This window comes from Acinonyx jubatus, chromosome B2 (assembly GCF_027475565.1).
Source record: "Acinonyx jubatus isolate Ajub_Pintada_27869175 chromosome B2, VMU_Ajub_asm_v1.0, whole genome shotgun sequence".
NCBI classification, from domain to species: domain Eukaryota; kingdom Metazoa; phylum Chordata; class Mammalia; order Carnivora; family Felidae; genus Acinonyx; species Acinonyx jubatus.
Window position 1 is genome coordinate 113,094,143 of NC_069385.1, and position 22,608 is coordinate 113,116,750.

The 22,608-nt window shown below is 41.8% G+C and overlaps 2 protein-coding genes across 4 annotated transcripts in view; one reads left to right on the plus strand and one right to left on the minus strand.

The window, feature by feature from the left end:
• DNAH8 (dynein axonemal heavy chain 8) overlaps window positions 1-12,934 on the minus strand; it is a 329,266-nt gene extending 316,332 nt beyond the window's left edge. Inside the window, exons 1-4 of one of the 3 annotated variants that reach the window (XM_053222853.1) lie at window positions 12,706-12,934; window positions 7,049-7,150; window positions 1,567-2,033; window positions 1,324-1,458 (exon numbers count right to left, since the gene is read on the minus strand). In XM_053222853.1, the coding sequence (XP_053078828.1) occupies window positions 1,324-1,458; window positions 1,567-1,989 (558 nt within the window). In that variant the 5' untranslated portion in view covers window positions 1,990-2,033; window positions 7,049-7,150; window positions 12,706-12,934. Of the gene's footprint in view, window positions 1-1,323; window positions 1,459-1,566; window positions 2,034-7,048; window positions 7,154-12,705 lie in introns of all 3 variants that reach the window. The other 2 variants (XM_027057830.2, XM_053222854.1) reach the window with 2 other exon arrangements.
• Window positions 12,935-20,452: 7,518 nt separating this feature from the next.
• Window positions 20,453-22,608, plus strand: part of GLO1 (glyoxalase I) — a 37,016-nt gene continuing 34,860 nt past the window's right edge. The window contains exon 1 of the mRNA XM_015069787.3: window positions 20,453-20,627. Coding sequence (XP_014925273.1) covers window positions 20,544-20,627 — 84 coding nt within the window. The 5' untranslated portion in view covers window positions 20,453-20,543. The remainder of the gene's footprint in view (window positions 20,628-22,608) is intronic.

Consider the following 22,608-nt stretch of genomic DNA (forward strand, 5'->3'; position numbering starts at 1 on the left):
TCGTCTTTTATGTGCACATCCCCATGCATTTTTCTATCTTTAGCCATTAAAATAGCTCAAATTATTGATCTCTGTGCATCAATCACATTCCCAGATCACCATAACACACTAAGGGAACAGGAAATTGAGCAATCCCACTCATGCTATCAGAGGGCTGCTAGTTCTCAACTTTTATAAGGGTCCTGAAAGAAGTGAAAGGCAGACAACTTTCCAGAACTTGGCAACACCTTGCATCAAGCAAGGGAGAGACTCCTCTAGGCACCATTCCCCAGAATCTTGGCTCCTAGAGCAAGCTAAAGAGTTTTGCCCAAGTTCACTGGTCCCTATAAAAGCAGGGGGTAGGGAAGCCAACGATGACAACCTCACCACAACACTGCCCCCCTACCCTACTCTCTCATCAGTGCATTCAGTGGGACAACCAGCTCACCACCAGTATGTACCTGCTCTCTGGTCTTGCTGGGGCTCCAGGCCAGTCCACTCCAAGAGGTGGTAAAGAGCTCAGGCAACTTGTAGTAATTTTTTTTGAAAATTAATATAGAGCCACAGCTATCTGAAAGGAAGCAGTGATACTGCTTCCGATAGCTTCTACGAAAGTCACAGCTTATCATATATTACTCTAATTAGGGTGACCACAGAAATTCATCAGCCAAAACTGGGACTTTTTAGGAATGAAAGGAGGGACTGTTAATAATTTTGCCAGGAAAGTAGGCATAATCTAGGACTGTCCCTGACATGCTGAGACACATGGTAATCACCTCTTTGTTTTCTACAAAGCTCATGCAAAAGTCACTGTTCCCTAGTTCATATGTGCCCAGTTTGTTTTTCTATCCAAATTATTTGCATATGTGGTTTATACAACCTGTGCTTTCATTAGAGAGAGAGAGAGGGAGAGAGAATCCCAAGCATGCTCCACACACTGTAAGCGCAGAGCCCTATGCAGGGCTTGAACTCACAAACTGTGAGATCATGACCTGAGCTGAAATCAAGAGTTGGATGCTTAACGTACTGAGGCACCCAGGGGCCCCTGACCTGTGCCTTTAAACTAGTTAACTCTATCTGTGCTTGACTATCCCTCTAACTTTTAAGGGCATTTTGAGTTCAAATTTTAGCCAAATTCGAATTGCTAACTTTTCTCTTCGTTTCCTACTCAATAGTAGACCTAGAAATATGATTCAACTGGCTTTAAGTCATATAAAACTCCCCTAATAGGTAAAATTTCAACCTTCCCTTTTTAAATGTTCTGTTGTTCATGACAATGACCCCAGCCTCTTAAAACAATCAGTCGTCAAAGAGCAATTAAAACCTAGTAAGATTTAAACTCACAGATGGACAGTCCAAAATTAATTCTTCAATGGTTACCAAGTCCAGGCCAAGCTTCTCCGCTAGAATTTCAAATATATATTTGTATGAAGGGTCAATTTTCATTTTCCGATTTTCCCTTGCTTCTCTAAATCTTGCCTAAAGAATGAAAACCACAGGGAAAAATTGTTAATTATGGGAAAAGACCACCAAAAAAATTAGTGTGACATAAAAGTGACACTTGAAAAATCTTATTATAAGCAAAACCTGTCTCTCTTTTAATGTTTCCTGGAGATTTGGAATGCCGCTCATGCTTCGATGATATCGGGATGATTTTCGGGAAGACTGGGAAAGCACTTCAGAAAGCAGGGATTGGCCCAGTCGTACTGCAGACTTAGGTCGAACTCTATATCCACCTTGCTCATCATGCTCAGAAGCAGGGACATTCAGAAAATCACTTCCAGAAAGAGCAGGATCTCTTTCAGAAAGAGAGCCAGTTTCTACCGTGGAGGCTGCCCCTGTCACAGAGAGCAGAGCCTCTTCGTCCAAAGGAGGAGGGGCCTCTTCTCCTGGAGGGGGCGGAGCCTCATCTCCCGGAGGGGCGGTACCTTCTGAACCAGGGGGTGCTGCCTCTCCAGAAGAGGGAGGAGCTTCTTGCCAAGAGGGTGGACCACCTTCTTCAGAGCTCATGTTGGCCGTGTTTTCCTCCCACTGGGCACCTGAATCTTCAAAACCTAGAATTATACAATGTTTTCTTGTAAAACTGTACAAAAAATGGAATGTTCTGTGTTAATTTATTCCTCCCCTTGAGCCTGGACAGGTAGCAAAATCATCTATTTCTCCCTTCCTACATTAACTGAAGAAGCTAAGCTCACAGGACTAGAGAATGATTTTTTAACGAGGGACAGTACACATATACCTAGGGCCCTTTTGAAACTAGAAGAGCTCCTCCTGACTATGATATGCCTCTAGGGGACTGCCACTCCACACACATCCCATCCCTGTCATAGTAATTACTGCACCTGATGGGAAGGTACCTGTCCTCAGGTATGTAAGGGCTGAAAAACGATTGAAAGCCACAGCATTAGAGCTGAGATACTGACTTGTCCGAGAGACAAGGCAAAGAACCACACGGACGGAAATATTCCTTGCATGGAGGAACTCCGTGACACAATTCACTAATCACTCAACCGTCCAGCCATCTCATCTACATACGCATATCCAAGAACCCCCAGAAAGCATAAAACCTCCTCTTAGCAGTGTGAAAATTAATAAAAGGAAACCTCATTTAGTATGTTTTCGGAAGGCCAACAGGGGGAAGCTCTCACATCCTACCACCCCTACCACTGGTTGTGAATTGCAGACCAAATAGCAAGAGCCTGACCTTGTACATGGATACTCCTTTCCTATCCCGCAAGATTTATGAAAGACTTTCCCTTCCCCCAGCAATAGCCCAGGCAATGACAGGCTGTCACAACTCAGCCAATGAAAAGCCACTATACTTCCAGCTCCCAGCTTACTCCAATGGACTTTTTGTTTATAACAGCATCCCCCTAAAATGTGACTGTGGCTATTTATTAAAGCAATGGTATCATATAAAGTATAAATCTGACCTACTCAATCAGAAAAGCTCTATATACAGGAATACAGAAGTTATCATGAGCACATTAAACAGGAAAATTAGGAGACACCAGTGGAACAGGAGAAAATGTCACTTATAGAGAAAGAAACCACATTATAGGACAATAATCAAACTTCCATCGAAATAAACAAGTTTTCAGGATATGGCTAAGATCCAGAAGCCAGGGTAATAGTAAACACTTGAAGAACACAACAACATAAAATTCCAAAGCAGAGAGTTCAAAAGAAGACAGAGAAAGAGGCTTTTTAATGAGAAATTCTGAGGACACTGGTGCACACCTGGCCTAAGTAAGCCGGTCCTTCTTGTGGAGGGACATGAGCAGCCCTCCATAAGACAGAGACAGCCTGTAACCTGCACCCCACAGCTGCCCCCTCCAGCTTTTCCAAAGATCCTATAAACAGCTGAAATGGTTTTCTTTTATATCCTAAATTGGCCTACTCAAGAACAGAAATACCCCAACTGACCTACCTTTTTGCTGCCAACTAAGCACTCGTGGCCAAGACATGCAAAAAAGAACAACTGTTCCCAAACCAACTGCAGACTTTTTTTTTCTCATCCCCCTTTCCTCTCTCTTTTATAAACCTCTCTCCTCTCTCCTTTGTAAATTCCAGGTTTTGTCTTTGTTCCTTGACCACAATCTAATGTATACTTTCTTCACATGTGAGTACATTTGCTTGGAAAGTAACTAAGTAAACATCTCTGAGTTATTTTTGGACATAATGATCTGCAATACCCAGGAGTTGTGGGGCCCCTGGGTGGCTTGGTCAGTTAAGTGTCCGTCCACTCTCAATTTTGGTTCAGGTCACCATCTCACGGTTCATAGGATCAAGTCCCATGTCAGGCTCCATGCCGACAGCACAGAGCCTGCTTGGGATTCTCTCTCCAACTCTATCTGCCCCTCCCTCGCTCTCTCGATCTCTCTCAAAATAAATAAATGAACTTAAAAAAAATACCCAGGAGTTGTGTTTGCATTATCTTGGCCTAGAGGAGTTAATTGTACTATCTATAGTAGCTCAAGAACAAGTATAATGATACATACTAGGGAAGTCATATCAACTGCCTGTCACTCTGTTCTAATCTATGCTTTTGAATTCTGCAAAACAATTCACTTTACTCAGTAGGAGAATCATGCCCATTCTCAAAGGATATTGTCAGGCATGTTGTCTAGTTTCTGAAACCAAAGCAAAATTTACTTAAATTTCAATATAATGGTAAAACACATACACTGACTAAGCTCACTAGCACTAGAGAGATTCTCTGTAGGCAACCAGTGCTCTTTCTAGAACCACCATTATTTATACCACTATAGAGTCACTATTATTTAAGCCATCAAGGAAAGGTGAAAATTAAATCATGATAGTATGTTTAAGAAGTCAGGGAAGTATTCAATTAATCTTAATGATTTTTTTCATCTAAAAATGGCCACTATTTTTTTTTAAGGGTTGGCACAGATCAAATTTTCAGAAAACGTTATTATCCAACACAGTTCATTCCCTGAGGAGTCCAGATTTCTGAGATTCATGGCACATAATTTCAGAACTAGAAAAAAAAAAACCTTAGAAAGTATATAGTTCAGCTCTCCCTTTTTACTGCTAATGAAACTAAGACCCACAGAAGTCATAGGTCTTACCCAATCACACAGACAAAAATGATCTTTCTAAATATCAGATCATATCATATCACTGCCCTACTTCTGGGTGCCAAATACAAACTCTTGTGTCCTCCATGGCTTTCCTGACTCGGTTCCAATCTCTCCAGTTTTCTTCCATTGCCTTTGCCCTGGGCGTTGCCTGAGGTCACAGCAGCTCTGGCAGTTTCTGAAAAAAAGCACTGTTCTCTCACCTCTAGTCATTGGCTGAGTGCTCACAGCCTAACGAAGGAAGCAAACATACCAACCCTTAAAGTTTCATTACAGTGAGCCAAGGTGTGCACGAGAATCTGTAGCATCAGAGGAGAAAACTCAAGAAGGAAATCTCTAAGGAGGAGCTGTCATTTAAGGTAAGTCTTGGTAGGGTACATATGAGTTCCATGGAGAAGACTGGGGAAGTCATATTAATTGTCAACAATTAAATGCCAAGTTCTATGCTTGGGGAGATGTATAACAATGCTTGATAAATACATATATTTATATATATATAACACATGACCAACAAGCACATGGAAAAACACTCAATGCTCAACTAAGACAATGCAGATCAAAACCACCAGGAGATGGCACTTTACACCCACTAGGATGGCTATACATCTTTTAAAAATTTTTGTATTGTCTATTTATTTTTGAGACAGAGCAAGCATGTGTGTGTGCACGCGAAGGCTGGGGAGGGGCAGAGAGGCGGGGGGGGGGGGGGGGGACAGAGGATATGAAGCAGGCTCTGTGCTGACAGCAGAGAGCTTGATGCAGGCCTTGATTGAACTCATGAACCATGAGACCATGACCTGAGCCAAAATCAAGAATGACTGAGCCACCCAGGTGCCCCTAAAAATTTTTTTTTAAGACAATAAAAAGTGTAGAGAAGGTTGTAGAGAACTGTAAATCTGCATCCATTGCTGGTGGGAATGTAAAATAGTACAGTCTCTGAGGAAAACAGGTTGGCAGTTAGTTTCTCAAAAACCTAATCACAGAATGACCACATGAGCCAGTAATTCCAGTCCAGGGTAGAATTTTACCAATTCCACGCAAGAGAATTGATAACATCTGTTCACACAAAAATCTGTAGGTAAATGTTCATGGCATACCTTGAAATGTGGCATACCTTATAATGGAATATTATTCTGTCATAAGAAGGCATGAAGGACTGTTACATGCTAGAGCAGGGATGAACCTTGAAAACACCACACTAAGTGAAAGAAGCCAAACACAAAAGGCCACATATTGTATGAATCTTTTTATATGAAATATCCAGAAAAGGCAAATCTATAGAGACAGAAAGTGCATCAGAGGTTGCCAGGGGATAGGGAAGGAAGAACTGGGCCTAATGGCTAATAGGCCTGAGTGTCTTTTTTGGATAATAGAAATGCTCTGGGATTAGATAGCGATTATTTATGGTTGCACAACACAGTGAATATAATAAAAACCATTGAAGGCTATGCCTTAACATGGTGAACTTTATGTTATGTGAAATAAGCTTATAACTCAATTTCAAAATGCTATTTTTAGGGGAGCCTCAGTGGTTCAATCCATTAAGCTACCGGCTCCTGATTTCAGCTGTGATCATGTTCTCACAGTTAGCGAGTTTGAGCCCTGCATAGGGGCTCCACACTGTTGGAGCCTGCTTGAGACTCTCTCTCTCTCCCACTCTGTCTGCCCCTCCCCTGCTCTCGTTCTCTCACTTAAAATAAATAAATAAACTTAAAAAAAACTGTTAACAGGGTGCCCGGGTGGCTCAGGCGGTTAAGAGGCTAACTTCAGCCTCTCAGCTCATGATCTCAGGCGTGGTCTGTGAGCTCAAGCCCCGCATTGGGCTCTGTGCTGACAGCTCAGAGCCTGGAGCCTGCTTCTGATTCTGTGTGTGTCTCTCTCTCCACCCCTCCCTTGCTTGCTGTCTCTCTTTCTCTCTCTCAAAACTAATAAACATTAAAAAAATAATAATAATGAAGTAAAAAATTGTTAAAAAAACAAATAAAATGCTATTTTAAAAAAACGATAAACACTGCAGTAAGGAAATGACCAATTTATTGACCATCTGTCAGGAGGCTTTAGTTTGGAAAATTTCCCCTCAAACCCACCAGGGGAAAAAAGAAGGCACTTTAATACTAAATAAGAAAGGTAAAAAAGAGATAGAATTAGTTTAGGCACAGATGACTGTTAACCCTCTGTAGGCACCAGTTTCCCCCACCCCTTACTCAAATAGCTATTTGTGATCTTGCAAAGAAAGAATATTAAAGCTAAAAATGCTTCATTTAGTCCTGAATATCACCAGTTGGGTTAAAGAGTACCTATGGTTACTAAGGTCAGGCTGAATCCCTAGCCTTAGAGAAGGAAATTTCATTGAAAACAAGTATGAAAGGGAAGAAAAAAATGAAAGCTTCTCCCCTGTTCCTGTGCCACAGTCCCAGCCGCCATGCAAAATGGTGTAACTACTATGTGCCCAGGGCCACGATACTCACTCTGGGAGGCAGAAAACAAGGAGACTTTTGCCCTCAAGGATTCACAATGCTATTGGAGAGAGAATCTTCGCAAATCAGTCAAGAGTGTGAAACTGCAGAGTTCTACTGGAAAATAATTCAGAGAAGGGAAGAATTAGTGTCAACAAAATAGACAAAGAGGATTTCATGGAGGATTTGAGCATAAGTTGCATTTGAAGACTAAGTTGGATTCAATAAGAAGAGAGGGAAAAAACCTAGAGAGAAAAGTAAAGAGGTAAAGACAGGAAAGGCTATGAAGAGGTCAAAAAAGGGAGAAGTTAGTAGGGGAAAAAAAGCTTAGAATGATGTCATATTATATTTATTCTTCCAAATGACTACAAACAGCAAGGATTCAGAATCAATTAAAATAAGTAAATAACGAATGATAAAACATGTTTTTTTTAAGCACAGATCTGTGTCAGTTCTTTTTTTTTTTCAACTTTTTTAATGTTTATTTTATTTTTGAGAGACCGAATGTGAGTGCGGGAGGGAGCAGAGAGAAATGGAGACGCAGAATCTGAAGCAGGCTCCAGGTTCTGAGCTGTCAGCACAGAGCCCAACGTGGGGCTTGAATCCATGAACCATGAGAACATGACCTGAGCTGAAGTTGGACACCCAATTGACTGAGCCATCCAGGTGCCCCCAAATTGGCTTAGTTTTGCCAGTGATTTTTTTCTAGCACTCCTAAGTAGTTCTGAAAATCTCATCAAAAATTCATCAAGTTTATCATAAGATACACAGAAAAAATCCATTTTGACTGACTCTGCTCATATGCTAATCTAATAAATGCAATCTATAGCTTCAATTCAGGTAAACATTTCACTATAACATATATACACTTTCCACCTCTATGTGTGTCGTCTTACCTCAGTTTCCTTGGAACTTAGGTGAAGCTGTTTAAGGAGAAATAAAAAGCATTTAATTTCTGAAACATTAGAATACTTACATGTTTCATGAAAGAGTTTAACTTGTGCTCTACTAAGTGCTGATATCTATGTACCTGCATATATTTTTTAAGATTTTATTTTTTATTTTTTTAATATTTATTTATTGTGAGAGAAAGAGAGATAGAGTGTGAGCAGGGGAGGGGCAGCGAGAGGGAGACACAGAATCCAAAGCAGGCTTCAGGCCTCTAAGCTGTCAGCACAGAGCCTGATTCGGGGCTCCAACTCACAAACCGTGAGATCATGACCTGAGCCAAAGTTGGACGCTTAACCAACTGAGCCACACAGGAGCCCCTTTTAAGATTTTATTTTTAAGCAATCTCTATACTCAGTGTGGAGCTTGAACCCACAACCCCAAGATCAAGAGTCAAATGCTCCACTGACTGAGCCAGCCAAGTGCCTCAATATTTCAAGCTAAGGGCAGGATAAGCTCTTATTCTGTAAACATTAAAGAGTGTTTATGGTTAATAGTCTATGAACAAACACTGAATATAAAGAAACTGATAACCAGGTATTAATCATATTGTGACTGAGAAATAAATAAATTCTAAATAATTTGTTATGTTTTAATATTTTTAAAATAAATCACATATCTAACCATGGGGTTTGGGGTGATATTGGGGTTTAGAGCCAGTGGCCAAGAAAGAATTCTTGAAAATGTCTTTGGTGCAAAAAAGATGATTTTATTAAAGCACAGGGACAGGACCCATGAGCAGAAAGAGTTGCACTGGGGCTGTGAAGAGTGACTGATTATAAACCTTCAGGTTGGGAGGGGGTCAGGGACAGCTTAAGTCTCTAAGGAATTTTGGAAGCAAAGTTTCCAGGACCTTGAGGGGCTAGCTGTTGTTAGGAAAATGTCATTTATTATATTCCTTAGTAAAACCTCAGTCATGAGACTATTAGATGGATATCAGGGGCCATATGCTTGCAGAATAATTGCCAACATATACTTGGGGGTTAAAGTAAAGAAGGCTTGCAAAGGAATTTTTATGTGTTTTAGTAGACTCACAGGATCTTGGGGGTGGGAGGAAGGATCAGGATAATAATAAGCCAAGATTCCATTTTGCAAAGTGTCATCATCGAGGCAACTGGGCTCCTAGAGGAAGGTCACTCGGCCTGTTTCAAGGACTTGTAAATGGGCTATAAGCAGTAAGGGAATTTCATTTCTCATTTGCCTTTGTTTCCCACATCACCATGGCAAGCACTTAAACCCCGTTACATCTTGATGAGGGTGATATTAGGGCTCCGGGAAATGGAGTCTATAGGTTTCTGGAGATTACGGTATGGATAAGATTGCCTTTTTCTTGCAGTTCACTGAGTTATCTGTAAACTGAAGGAGACTCCTGTCCTGCATACCTGTGATTTCTCAGTCACCCATTTGCTTTCTTTCCTTTCCCCTGTTCTTGAGCAGCCAGGAGTGTCCGAGGAATATCTCACATATCCCACCTGGGGGCAGGGAGGAGGTGCTTTTAGCCTGTACTTTTGCCCTCAGCTCACCCCACGCTCCCTCATCATCTAAGACACTCAAAATAAATAAATAAATTGCCCAATAAATAAATAAACCACAGCCCACGTGGGGAGATCTTGCCTAGGGGAAGTGTAGAATTCTTCCTCTTAACAAAATAATTTAAGATGCATTTTCTACATGGCTTTCAAATGCCAAATCGTACTGGGCATGTAATAAACTCTGAAAATAAAATACCAGCTTACCACTTCCAAAGACTGATGCAACCATTTAATTTTAGGTTAGGAAATGTATACAACTACTTTATTTAGAATTCCTAAAAACTGTACCAAAAGTTTGAATAGAGTACATAGTTGAAATGGGAAAATCTTAGTAAACATGAATTAGCTTACTATATTATTCACATTATATCCAATTTGTATGTATGTATGTATGTATGTATGTATACAGAGAAGGTTGATTGTTCACTGCAACATGTTTGTAACAGCAAAAACAAGTGCAAAAACAAACATACTTCCTGGAAACATCCAAAAAATGTCCCTTCTAAAGGACCCATTGTATACCTAAAAGGAATATAACACTGTGTTAATTATACTTCAATTTTTAAAAAGATGTTAAATATAGTAGGTGCTCAATAAGTGGTAACCAATTACAAAAAAAGAAAGAGAGAGAAAGAGGAAGGGAGGGAGGGAGGGAGGAAGGGAGGGAGGGAGGGAGGGAGGAAGGGAGGAAGGGAGGAAGGGAGGAAGGAAGGAAGGAAGGAAGGAAGGAAGGAAGGAAGGAAGGAAGGAAGGAAAGAAGAGGTAGGGGGAGAACCCATTAATTGAACTGCAGTACTAAGGCCAAATGCTTGGTTCCTGGACTTGTTTTGAAAGCATAAACAGAACTATAGTTGTATTAACTGCATTAACTTAGCTCCACGTACTGATTGGTTCTCTACTTATGTTTTATGCACCTCTTAACCTCAGGCACGATCAATCATTAATTGCTTCTTTACCCCCTACTCCCCGGTTACCCACTGATTGTAGAAACCTAATGGGAAACCAGACAGTAACATTTGTCTTGACATATCTGATTCTACTAGGTGCCAAATAGCTCCTCATTGTGGGAAGAATGCTTACCTCCAGATTGTTTCAAGGCCCCCTCCCTTAAGGTTTCAAGAAACCCCTTAGCCTCCTCTCATGTACAGAAGCTGTCCCAACGCTTAGCAGGGGGAAGCAGCTTTGGGAATGACCCTTGCCTTCTCCTTGGTTCTGTCCTTCTGATCATAAAGCTTTCTTTGCTTCAGAACTCGTGCCTCAGGCATTGGCTTACTGCTCATTGGGTGGGTGCACAGACAAGTTGGAGCTTGATAATAGTATCCTGTTCAGTAAAATTTTAATACAGACACTAGAAATAAAAAGAATGAAGTAGAACTACATCTACAGATGTAGAAAGATCTCCAACACGGATTATTTATATGAAAGAAAAAAAGCAAAGCAAAGTACACTACATAACAGTACCAACTGTATACATTTTTATAAGTGTATATATAAATGCGTATATATGCTATTTCATCTTTTCTAAGATGCACATTTTTTAAAAGGTTTAATTGGCAACATTTTTTCTTTCATCACATGTTTTCCTTCATGCAGTTACATAACTATGTAATTTTCATTTATGTAACTGCATAAAATTATGATCAGTAATAGTTTAGATTTGATAAAATATGTTAAAAGCTTTCCAGGAAAGATACACAAAAGTTATCACCAGCGATCCCCTTGAGAGAGAAAGATGGAGGGGGAAGTAGAGGAAGAGTTGTACTTTCCAATTTTATAACTTTCTGTATGATTTTTTAAAAAATAGAATCATGTGCCTATTTTACTCATACTCATATGTGTATGTATCATATACAACAACACATGACACGTGTTTTTATTGTCCCCTGCACCATTAACATTTAGAACCTAAAATTCCCTATGGATTTTAGGATTTGGCAAGATTACTTATGCAATAAAGACGCAAGTATTCATACTTGGCTAGCCATCGAGCAGAGTGAATTCAGGATAAACACCTATTCATCTCTTTCCCCTCCATAGACAACTTGAGGCCACTTGCAATCATTCTCAATTTCCACCAGTCCTTCTCCTTAAGTTCAATTTGAAGGTTCATTGCACCTGCACAAAGTCATCCCTGCTCATTTTCAGGAGCAGCTAGGACAGTGGACTTCTCCACGCATAGGAAGACTGAAGTGAGCAAATGACACACCAGGGAGCGAAGCCTACAGCCACTTCAACCACATTCCTTCTTCTTGCACCCATTTCTGTAACCCTATCCCTTCTTGCATTAGTTGATTCCTGATTGTGGAGGGTCTTCTGTGTGCTTGGCGGCTGTAGCTACATATAAAATTAAGAGACCCCGGGGCATCTGGGTGGCTCTGACTTCAGCTGAGGTTATGATCTCACAGTTTGTGGGTTTGAGCCCCACATCAGGCTCTGTGTTGACAGCTCAGAGCCTGGAGCCTGCTTCAGATTCTGTGTCTCCCTCTCTCTCTGCCCCTCCCCTGCTTGTACTCTGTGTGTCTCTCTCTCTTAAAAATAAATAAAAACATTAAAAAAAAACCTAAGAGGCCTCTTCTGGAGCAAAACAAACAAGTTGGGGGGACAGACCGTTAAGCATACACTGGATGGTCAGTGTCAAGAAAAGATGAATTAGCAAAGGGCTGAGAGAGACTGACATAAAAGAGAAACTTCTGGAAAACAACCTGACAGACAAGACATTTGAGTTGGGTCTGAAGAAGAGCTGTCATGAGAACATGGACTAGGGGAGTATTTATTCCAGGCTGCAGGTGGGGGGATAACAGGGTGCAAATGCACCAAAGCAGGAAAAGGGAGAGCTTGCTTGGGAAAAGTGGGACACTCAGTGAGGAGACTTTCGGGGTGCAGGGGAGAGAGGAAAAGGGAGGTAGAGAAAATAAGCTGGAGGGATAGGTATTTCGTCTGCCTTAGTTTTGAACTCTTAGCAGGGGGAATGAAGAGACTGGGATTTACAAAAGGCGATGACTGAGCTGGGGTTGTGCAGTAGGGTGTTAGCTGGACTGGTCGAGAGGACTAGCTGGGAGGTGAGAAACTGAATTCCAGCACCGACTGTGATCCCCACCTAGGGAGGAAAGCGGGCCTTCGCATCCCGAGAAGGGAGGGCTAGGGACAGAAGCTCGTCGCGTCCCCGTCGAGTCCCCGCCGCGCACTCACCTGCCGCCGCCCGCAGCTCGCCCAGGTCGGCGAGGAGGCCGGGGTGCGCCGGGGGAGCTGCTCCCGGCTCCGCGGCCACCGAGGTGCGGCCGTTGGGCGTCCGGCACCGGTTCGCTCTGGGGCGCCCCGCGTGGGCTGTGCTGGGCGCTGCTCCCCGCGCGGTGCCGGGTGCGGGAGCACAGGCTGCGGGGGAGGCCCGCCCCCGCGCGCGTGCTGTTCTGCACGGGACACGCACCCCACCCCCACCCCGCCCCGCCTTCGGAGCTGGAGAAGTGAAACATCGTGGCGCTGCCAGGGTCATTGGGTCACTGAAGGGCAGCCACCTAGAGCGGGAGATTGAGCGGGGTGCGGGCTTGGGAGGATTCCAAGGTATGCTTTGAGAGGACTGCCATGGAAATGCTTAAATGTATAAAATGAAGTTTTCTATGGCCTTTTCTTTCCTTCTTTCCTTTTTTCTTTCTTCCTTTCTGAGATTTCTTTCTTTTAAGTAATAATCTCTGCGCCAAATGTGTGGTTGGAACTCACCACTCTGGGATCAGGAGTCGCAGGCTCCACCCGCTGAGCCATCCAGGTGCCCCTATGACCTTTACACTTTTCTGAAGCTACTTAGTGTTTCACTTGAGAATATTAATTGTTTTCTGTTGAATTTGTTTGCTCAGAAACCTATGACTGGTAATACAGAGAACAGAAAGACTCTGAAGAAAATGGACTTCCTTTCAAAGTCTACCCCCCCCTGCCCTTTCCAGTACGTTTCTGTTTTCCTTACAACTCCCTGACATGGTGTGGCTGGTGTCGGTTTTAATTAGGTATTAGAGTCAGTCTTTGACTGTAGAGCAGATCAGTCCAAAATGAGAACTGGAACATCTGACAACTGATTAAAACAAAAACAAAACATCCCAAAGCCAGCAATGACTATAAAAATCACAAGTAAAGTTCAATAAAACATGGTCCATCCATGTTAAGAAGTACCATGCGGTGATTATGCAGTATGAAGTTATGGGGTCCACCGGGAACTATGCCAAACTGCAAGACCTAACTGTCCTCTGACTCTGAGCTGTATCTTTAGCTAGTGTTTAGGCAATTAAGTAGATGACAGCAATCACATTAGGACCTAGAACCAACTGCTCACTTCCCGTGGGAGGGGCACTGGCTGGTTTACTGCTTGCCACAAAAGATGATGAGCCCTTAGCCCTGGATTCCTTAGCTGCCCCCCCAATCCACCATCTGCATGTGAGCCACAGTGTTGCCCAGTGGTACTTGGGCTCAGAACTGGTTTCCCTTGTGATGATATTCCTGCTGTTTGTTGGGCTGTGAGTAATAAAGGGTTTCTCTCTGGCCCATTTTTTTTTTTTTTTTTTTTTTTTTTTTTTGTCTCATCATCTATTTTTGGCACTTACGGTTTAGTCCTTGCCATCTTCCCAGAGTATGTCTATAGATTCTATGTAGTAACAAACAAATTACAGAATGTTGTATATTTTAAAGAACCTTAAATATATCCATGTGCCTTAAAGGACATATTGTAGGGGGACACAATTCAATTCACTACAAAGAGCCTATACATATTTTTTGTATGTGTCAGTTAAGATTAGATTAGAAAATCTATTGAGAGTATGTTTAAAACACTTTTATGGTTAAGTTAATTTTCCTCAATGGACATCATTTTATTAGTTGCTTAGGTACCTATTGCCAGGTATTTTAGATTTCTGCATTGGCAGTCTTTTTTTTCTTTCTTTTCTTTCTTTTTCTTTTTTTGCCAAATAGAATGGACAACTAAACAAGGTAAAAAATGTGCTGTTTCAGCCATAAACCAATAATCCTGGAAGAGTAAACTCAAGACATTAAACTGTAGATAGTCACTCAATATTTACATGTGTTTTATTTGAATGTCTGGCTACTTAAATTGTGGCTATATTAGGACAATTATAACATAACACATATTGATAATCTGTGTACTCTAATTGCATATTCCCTACGAAATCTAGACATCTTCAGTTGATTGTTTTGACATTTTTATTTCTGTCAATAGTGTGATCTTTCTGTCAGTGGCTGAGGCTTGAAAAACAGACTCATCATGGAGTTATAGATTTTTGGAACAGGAAGGGAACTTGGATATCATCTTATTTCCTGCACTTTGTTTTACAAATGAGGACATCCAGGACTAGAGAGCAGCTTCACCATTTGAGTTTCAGAACTAATTCATTGAGCTACCGGGCAGCATGTCCCATGACTAAAATTCAGGACCCCTGTTACCAGTTCAGTATTTTTTGTCCCTTACTACGTACACTAATAATAATAGTTACAGGGCTGAGAATCAGTTCCTGACTCAGATTTGCTTACTTAATGCTTGAAAATTAATACTGTAGAGACAAGTGATGGCAGGCAAAGAAAGGTTGCTTTATTCAGGAAGCTGGTAACCTGGGAAGAGGGCAGACTAATGTCTCAAAGACCATCTTCCCCATTCAGGGGAAGTTGGAGGGTTTTAAAGGGGGAGGCCCGGGTGGGGCACCTGGTTGGCCCAGTTGGTTATGCATCCAACTCTTGATTTTGGCTCAGGTCGTGATCTCACGTTTTGTGTGGGTTCCAGCTCCTGGTCTGGCTCTGTGCTGACATGCAGAGCCTGCTTGGGATTCTCTCTCTCTCCCTCTCTTTCTCTGCCCCTTCTCTGCTCGCGCTCTCTTTCAAAATAAAATAAAAACATTATAATAAAAACATTAATTTATAAAATTACTAAAATTAATAAAAACATTAAAAAATATATTTTTAAAACAGGGGAGGCATGAGAAAAGGGAGGGGGCTATGTGCAGAAGAAGCAGGTGCCCAGGAGATTTGTCCTATGTTGACATGACCTTGAACGGACCTGCTGGCATCAGTGGCAACTGTTTTCCAATGTAGTCAGGCCTTATCTTCTAGGAAAGTTGGGTCGAGGAAAGTTGGGTCCTTTGCTTCTCAAGGCCAGTCGTCTGAAAATCTCAAGGAAAGTAAGTTAGTTCTGCTATAGATCAAGGGACTTAGTTCAGCAAGCAAGGAGTGCATAAGCTTGAAGCAAGTTAACCCTCAAGACAGGTTGGAGTACTGTGACAGACCCTTAATCCTGTGACTGGTGTCCTTAGAAGAGAAAGGGGTGAGAGATTTTAGACATAGGGAAAAGGCCATGTGAAGACAGAGGCAGTGATTTATGCTGCTGTAAACCAAGGAAAAGCAAGAGCCACCAAAAGCTGGAAGAGGAGAAGGAGGATTCTCTCCCAGAACCTTTGTAGTGGGGGATAACCCTGCTGACACCTTCATTTCACACTTTCAGCCTCTAATATTGTGAGAGAATGAGTTTCTGTTATTTTGAGCCACCACGGGTTTGACGGTTTGTTACAACTGTAGGAAACTAATAATCCTTCTACCAAAAAAAAGAAACACTTATGCTCTATTTGGAATTTGTGTCTTCTCAAATAGTGACCATTTTACACTATTCCTTCCCCATTACTGCTGCCTTTCCTTTTATTTCTATATGTGGCACTTATTACTTTTAAGCTTTTGAAAGTATATTATTTAATATTTAAGATATACAGGGAAGCATAAAGAATGAAACAATTATTCATTTATCCACCATCACCTTTAGTTTTGAAACAACATCAAAATATTTAAATCCCCAGTATATCCCTCCCCTCTACTCCTCTACCATCCCTTAGGGGAAATCATGTTCCTGTATTTGGAGTTGTGTGTTCCTAGGCATTTCCTGACCCCATCACTCTAAGTATATTTAGCCCCAAGCAATACATTCTATCGTTGCACAATTTAAAACTTTGCAAAAATGGTGTTCTGCCATATGGATTCTTCTGCAACTTTTAATTATTTCATTTCTATTTGTGAGATTTATCCATGTTGGACTATGTTCCTCTGATTCATTCATTTTCACTTACATATAGTATTCTGCTGCATGAAATAACACTGTTTTCTTGCTTTTGGACACTTAGGCTTTATCAATTTTTTTTCTATTCAAACCATGTTAAACCAGTATAGTCACAATAATCCTCTAGGACATATGCTTATTCACGGATCCTAGGATGTACTCTCTGTAACTTTACTAGATACTGTCATTATTTTAAAGTGTTTATAATAATTTGGGTTTATATCAGCAAATGTATATGAATGAATTTCAGTTCTACATTCACATCAACACAGACTTTTGATTTTTAAATTTTTGTCAATTTTAAAGGCAAAAAAGGAACCTCATTTTTATATTAAATTGCATTTTTCTGTTTACCAGGGAGTCGGAGCATTTTTTTAATATGCTTATTAGGTATTTGTATTTCCTCTTTCGTAAACTGCCTGTTTTTCCTTTTTGTCATGTTTTCTATTCAGTTACTTATATTGTTTGCGTTGATTTGTAAGAGTTTTTACTTATTATTGATACTGATCCTTTGATGGTTATGTGTGTTGCCCCTACCTTCTCCCACTCCGTGGTTGGTTTCTTTTTTTATTTTTTTATGATGTCTTTTAGTTAAGATCCTTTTTTCTTTTATATTTTGTACTTTTACATTAAGAAATTCCTACCATGAATTCATAAAGATATTCTCTGATATTTTGCTCTTTATGTTTTAAGTTTTTCTTTTATATAGTGTTTATTTATTTTTGAGAGGGACAGAGAGACAGAGTGGGAGCAGGGAAGGGGTAGAGAGAGAGAGGGAGACGCAGAATCCGAAGCAGGCTCCAGGCTCTGAGCTGTCAGCACAGAGACTGACGTGGGGTTGGAACCCAGGAACCATGAGATCATGACCTGAGCTGAAGTCGGATGCCCAAATGACTGAGGCACCCAGGTGCCCCTCACATTTATATTTTTAATACACTTGGACTTTTGTTTTTCTTTATGGTATGAAATAGAGAAATCTTTTCTTTTCTCATATAGATAAACTATGCTGTCCTAAACCATTCATTGAAAAATGTATCTTTTCCCTACTGATCAGCTGTACTAGCTCTAATCTATATCAAGTTTTTATATGTGTATGTATATATTAGTTGTGTATTGCTGCACAACAAATTATCCCAAAACTTTGCAGCTAAAAACAACAAAATTTTGTTATCTGATAGTTTCTCTGGGTTAGGAATCTGGGAATGGTCTAGATGGATACGTCTGGCTCCAGGTTTCTTATAGAGTAAAAATTATGGGGTCAACCAGGGCAGCAGTTATTTCAAAGCTGTATTGGGAGAGGACTCACGTCCGAGCTTACACATGTGGCTGTTGGCCGGCCTCAGGTCTTGACTGGCTATTGATAAGAGACATCAAACAGTTCCTTGCCACATGAGCCTATCCATAGTGTTGCTCACAATGTGGCAGCTTGCTTACCCTCAGTGAGAGATTGGAGAAAAAGAAAGTGAGAAAGGTCTCCCAAGACAAGAATCACTGTATAATTTAATATCAGAAGTGACAAGCCATCACTTCAGCCATAGTCTATGCTTTGGAAGTAAGTCACTAAATCCATACTCGGGGGGGAGGGGGGATAACACAAAAGTGCGAATACCTGGAGGTGGGGATTATTGGCGACATCTTAGAGCTGCATATCACAATTTCCATTTATTGATTTCTGCCTACCGGCGCCATTACCACACTGTATAACCGCAGCTTTATAGTAAATCTTATTATCTAGAAGTTTAGGTCCCCCTACTTGTTTATTTTTCAAATATGTCTTGCCTATTTGGAGATCTAAAAATAGAATCTGGAACCAGCTTATTCGAATTCAATAAAGAATCCATCAACATTTTTATTAAAATTGCATTACAGAGGTGCCTGGGTGGCTCCGTCAAACTCTTGGTTTTGGTTTAGGTCATGATCTCACAGTCCGTGGGTTTGAGCCCCACATCAGGCTCTGCGCTGGCAGTGTAGAGCCTGCTTGGGATTCTTTCTCTCTCTCTCTCTGCCCCTCCCCTGCTTGTGCTCTCTCTCTCTCAAAATAAATAAACCTAAAAAAATTACATTAATAGGTTAATTTCATTAAAATGAATCAATATTTTATGATATTGAGGCTTCCTATCCATTTATATGGTTTATTTCTCTTATATCCTGAAAGTTCACCAGAGGGTTAGAGGAAAAGAACAGTTTGGAATGTGTTTTCAATAAAACACCTCAGACAAATTTCTTTTGTCTGGGCTTCTATGGAATAGTTCAGTGATGCACCGTGTATGGAGGGTTTATGTTGCCTCAGTTCCTGGATTAGCAGGTTTAAGGTCTATTTCCATGCTGAAGTTCTGTGGTTCCAGTATACTGAGTCCTCTTATTTTATAAGAACAGCCTCCCTCTTCTTTGGGGGAGCTGCTGCTTCTCCCACTTCAAACATGTGGTTCTAATCCTGGTTGCCAATCACAGTGCCCTGACCACAAGAGTTAGCATAGGTCCTAGTCTAGGCCAGTCATAGCTCCTCCTATTTTATCAAGTTGGAATTTAGGGAAGTGGTTGCTCCCTCTCAGGTAAGAGGCTGAGAGGCTGAGAGCTCTAAGCTGCTGGACTGGAAAAGTAAGTATGTCTGACAAAATGAAGTGGAGGTGAGGAAAGAAACTGAGATGAGAGATGGAGACAACTTGGTGGTGGCCAGGTGCCTGGTGCTACATGTTTGGTGCCAGATGCATCCCTGCCCTGCTTCAGTGTGATTAGGTGAGCCAATAAACTCCCATTTTCCCCAACCTCTTGCCACCAAAATCCCTAACATGTATCTATCTTCTTGCTAATTTACAATAGACCCTCCTATTCATTTAAAAACCCTTTGTCAAATCTCATTCCTCATTAATTTACTAACATAAGGCCCTTTTCTTTTTTTTTTTATGTTTATTTATTTTTGAGAGAGAGGCAGAGTGTGAGTGAGGAGCAGAGAGAGAGGGAGACACAGAACCAAAGCAGGGTCCAGTCTCTGAGCTGTCAGTACAGAGACCGACCCAGGTCTTGAACTCATGGACCGTGAGATCATGACCTGAGCTGAAGTTGGACGCTTAACCTACTGAGCCACCCAGGCTCCCTGCACCAGGCCCTTTTCTAAATTATGTTTACACCAATTATGATCATTTAGTCTTTTAACCACAGGAAATATGTACTAAGCATATACTATGTGCCAGTTATCAAAGAACAGTGATAAGTAAGTCTTCCAGTGAACACAATTAAAATATGCGCCTTAGCAAAATTAATGTAAACACACACTGCAAGTTGTGGACATTTAAATCATAAGTAGTGAAACTGTGACTTAAATCTCATTTGAACCTCACCAAAATCCTGCAAGGAAGCTCAGAGAGGGGCCAGTAATTATTCAAGCTTCTATAGCGAATAAATAGTGGAACCAAAACTTGAATCTAGATTTTTTTTTTTTTACTAAGTCAGGGTTGTTTCAATTATTCTGTACTGCTTAAACTGAGAAAATACTTTTGGATCCTTATAATTTAAAAAGGATAGCTCCCAATTCTCTTTTCATCAGGTTTCAATTTTCTACCAAGTTGCAGCCCTGAGGTCTGGGTGCTTCCTGAACTTTGACAATTAAGCAGAAAAAAAAAAAAAAAAAAATCAGGTCAAGAAGCAATACCCAGAAAACCACTCTTTCGGGCCCGCAGGGATTTTGTGTTTCCTCAGCCAGCCACCCTCTTCAAGTGCAAGGCACCTTGGGAGTTGTAGTCTTGAGGCACAGAGTCGTATGGCTGGAGGCGCTGACTTACTGGGACCCAATCAGCAGAGAGTCCACTTGCTGTACGCGCAGCGATTGGCTGGAAATCAGCGGCCGCCCTCCCCGTGGCGCCGTCCCTAGGAGAGGCCGGAAGGATTGTGGCTGGCTGCTGCGTTCTCAGACGGTCGTCAGTAATACAGCAGTGCGGCCATGGCAGAACGGCAGCCCGTGTCCAGCGGCCTCACCGACGAGGCTGCCCTCGGTTGCTGCTCCGACCCGGACCCCAGCACCAAGGTGGGCGCAGAACCTACTTCTCCCGAGTCGCAGCCCCGCAGGCCGTAGCTCGGGCCCCGGGAGGGCGCACGTCCCCGGCACAGCCAGGCCGGGCTCCGGCTGGATTCGAACCCCATCCGACCGTCGCCCCCGCAGCTCTGGCTGCCTAGGGGGGCCCAGAGTGAGCTGGGTAAATGGCTAGTGGTGTCCAATAGGGGATGCGTGAGAGGATCCATTTCCTCAGAGACTGCGACCCTTCTTGTATTAACTTGTTTATTTGGGGACGGTAACTGGAAGCCACGGCCAAGCCAGGGTCAGATCCCTTATCCGTGCGTGTGCGTGTTCCCCGGGCCAGTAGCTATGGCGGATAAGAGGAGCTTCAGAACTCCCAGTCCAGGTTCGAAGGTCCTTATCCACACCGGCCCCTCCCAGCCTGCTCTGGCTGCTGGCTTAACTCCTCCAAACTAATCTGATCTCCGAGTTTAACCGCGCCCAGAATTTCGCTTTTGCTTGGTTTTTATGGTTGCTCACGGTCACATTTCTGCCCTCCCTGTGCATGGTGGCCCCCAAGAAAGGTGACAGAATCGTGGAGCTTAGATCCAAAGGGAATCTTAGAAATTCTTTCACCGATCCTCTCATCGCAGCCGAGACCCAGTAAGAGGAATGACTTGTTGCCTCCCTCCAGCTTGCTTAACATGTCTGTACCCAGTCAGTGTAACTCACTCAGGTGTGGTGCCTCCACGCTGCCAGGATTTGACACAACTGCCGCTTGCGGCGGGGAGTGGGGGTTATGCCGGTACTTGTCAGTGTCAGTAAACGACTTTGTATTTTTTTAAATTAGATTGGGGAATTGCTAAATTCCTTGAAGATTGAATATGTGCTTTATGCAGACCTCAAAGAGGAACTGAGTTTGCTCCCTGCTTGCTCTTTACCTTCAGGGTGAAGAGTCAGACACCTCTCATTGCTAAAGCCTTTGGCACCTGGTCCTTAGCTTAGGCAAAATGGTAGTCACTGAGAAATATTGGGACAGAAGAGAGAGGGAGGGAGGAAAAGAAAGAAATTTCCTTTCACACTCATTTCACTTGTATATCCTCTAATAGTAATACCTAGTTATTTCACAAAATATAAACTGAGTCATTCAGTATAAATTAATTTCCTAGATAACTGGAGATTTTATGTGCTGGGCTATTTAAAAAAATATTTCAGAGACTTTTATAAAATGTATTAAATACATTTTCTTGCGTTTTTATTTACAGTTTATTTTTGAGAGAGAGACAGGGAGAGAGAGAGAGAGAGAGAGAGAGAGAGAGAATATTCCAAGAGGGAAGAGAGAGCCCGAAGTGGGGCCAAACTCACGAACTGTGAGATCATGACCTGAACCAAAATCAAGAGTCCAATGCCTAACCGACTGAGCCACCCAGGTGCCCATTGCATTCTTAATTTACACTACATATAATTGAAAATTCTCTTGGTTGTTTGGAGTAATTACTTCTTGAAATCAGTAATTTTGGCCCTTGAGGTACCATGTAGGGGACATAAAATGGATAGGTAATAACAGCTTGAGTGTGCCAGGCCCTGGGTTGTTGTTTGAAGTACATTACTTAATTTAATCCTCATAACAACTCTACGAAGAAGGCATAATTATTATCTCCATTTTATAAATAAGAAGACTCCGGGATAGAGGTATTGAGTAACTTGAGTAACTTGCCCAGAGAGGAGCTCATGCTCCCAACCTCCACCCTGTTCTGCTTCTGGAGTACTGACTTCAGCAGTAATTTTGGAAGTTGACATGAAGGAAAGTAAAAGACCTAAATTAGATTCAGTCTGATTGCTGATTTTATTTATATATATAAACACACACACACGCACACACACACACACACACACACTGCTATATATAAAAACATAGTATGTATGGGGGATGGATACTGGGCTGAACCAGATGAGGTCTCAATCAGACAGACACCAACTCCAATATAAGATGGAGCTGAGATAAATGTGC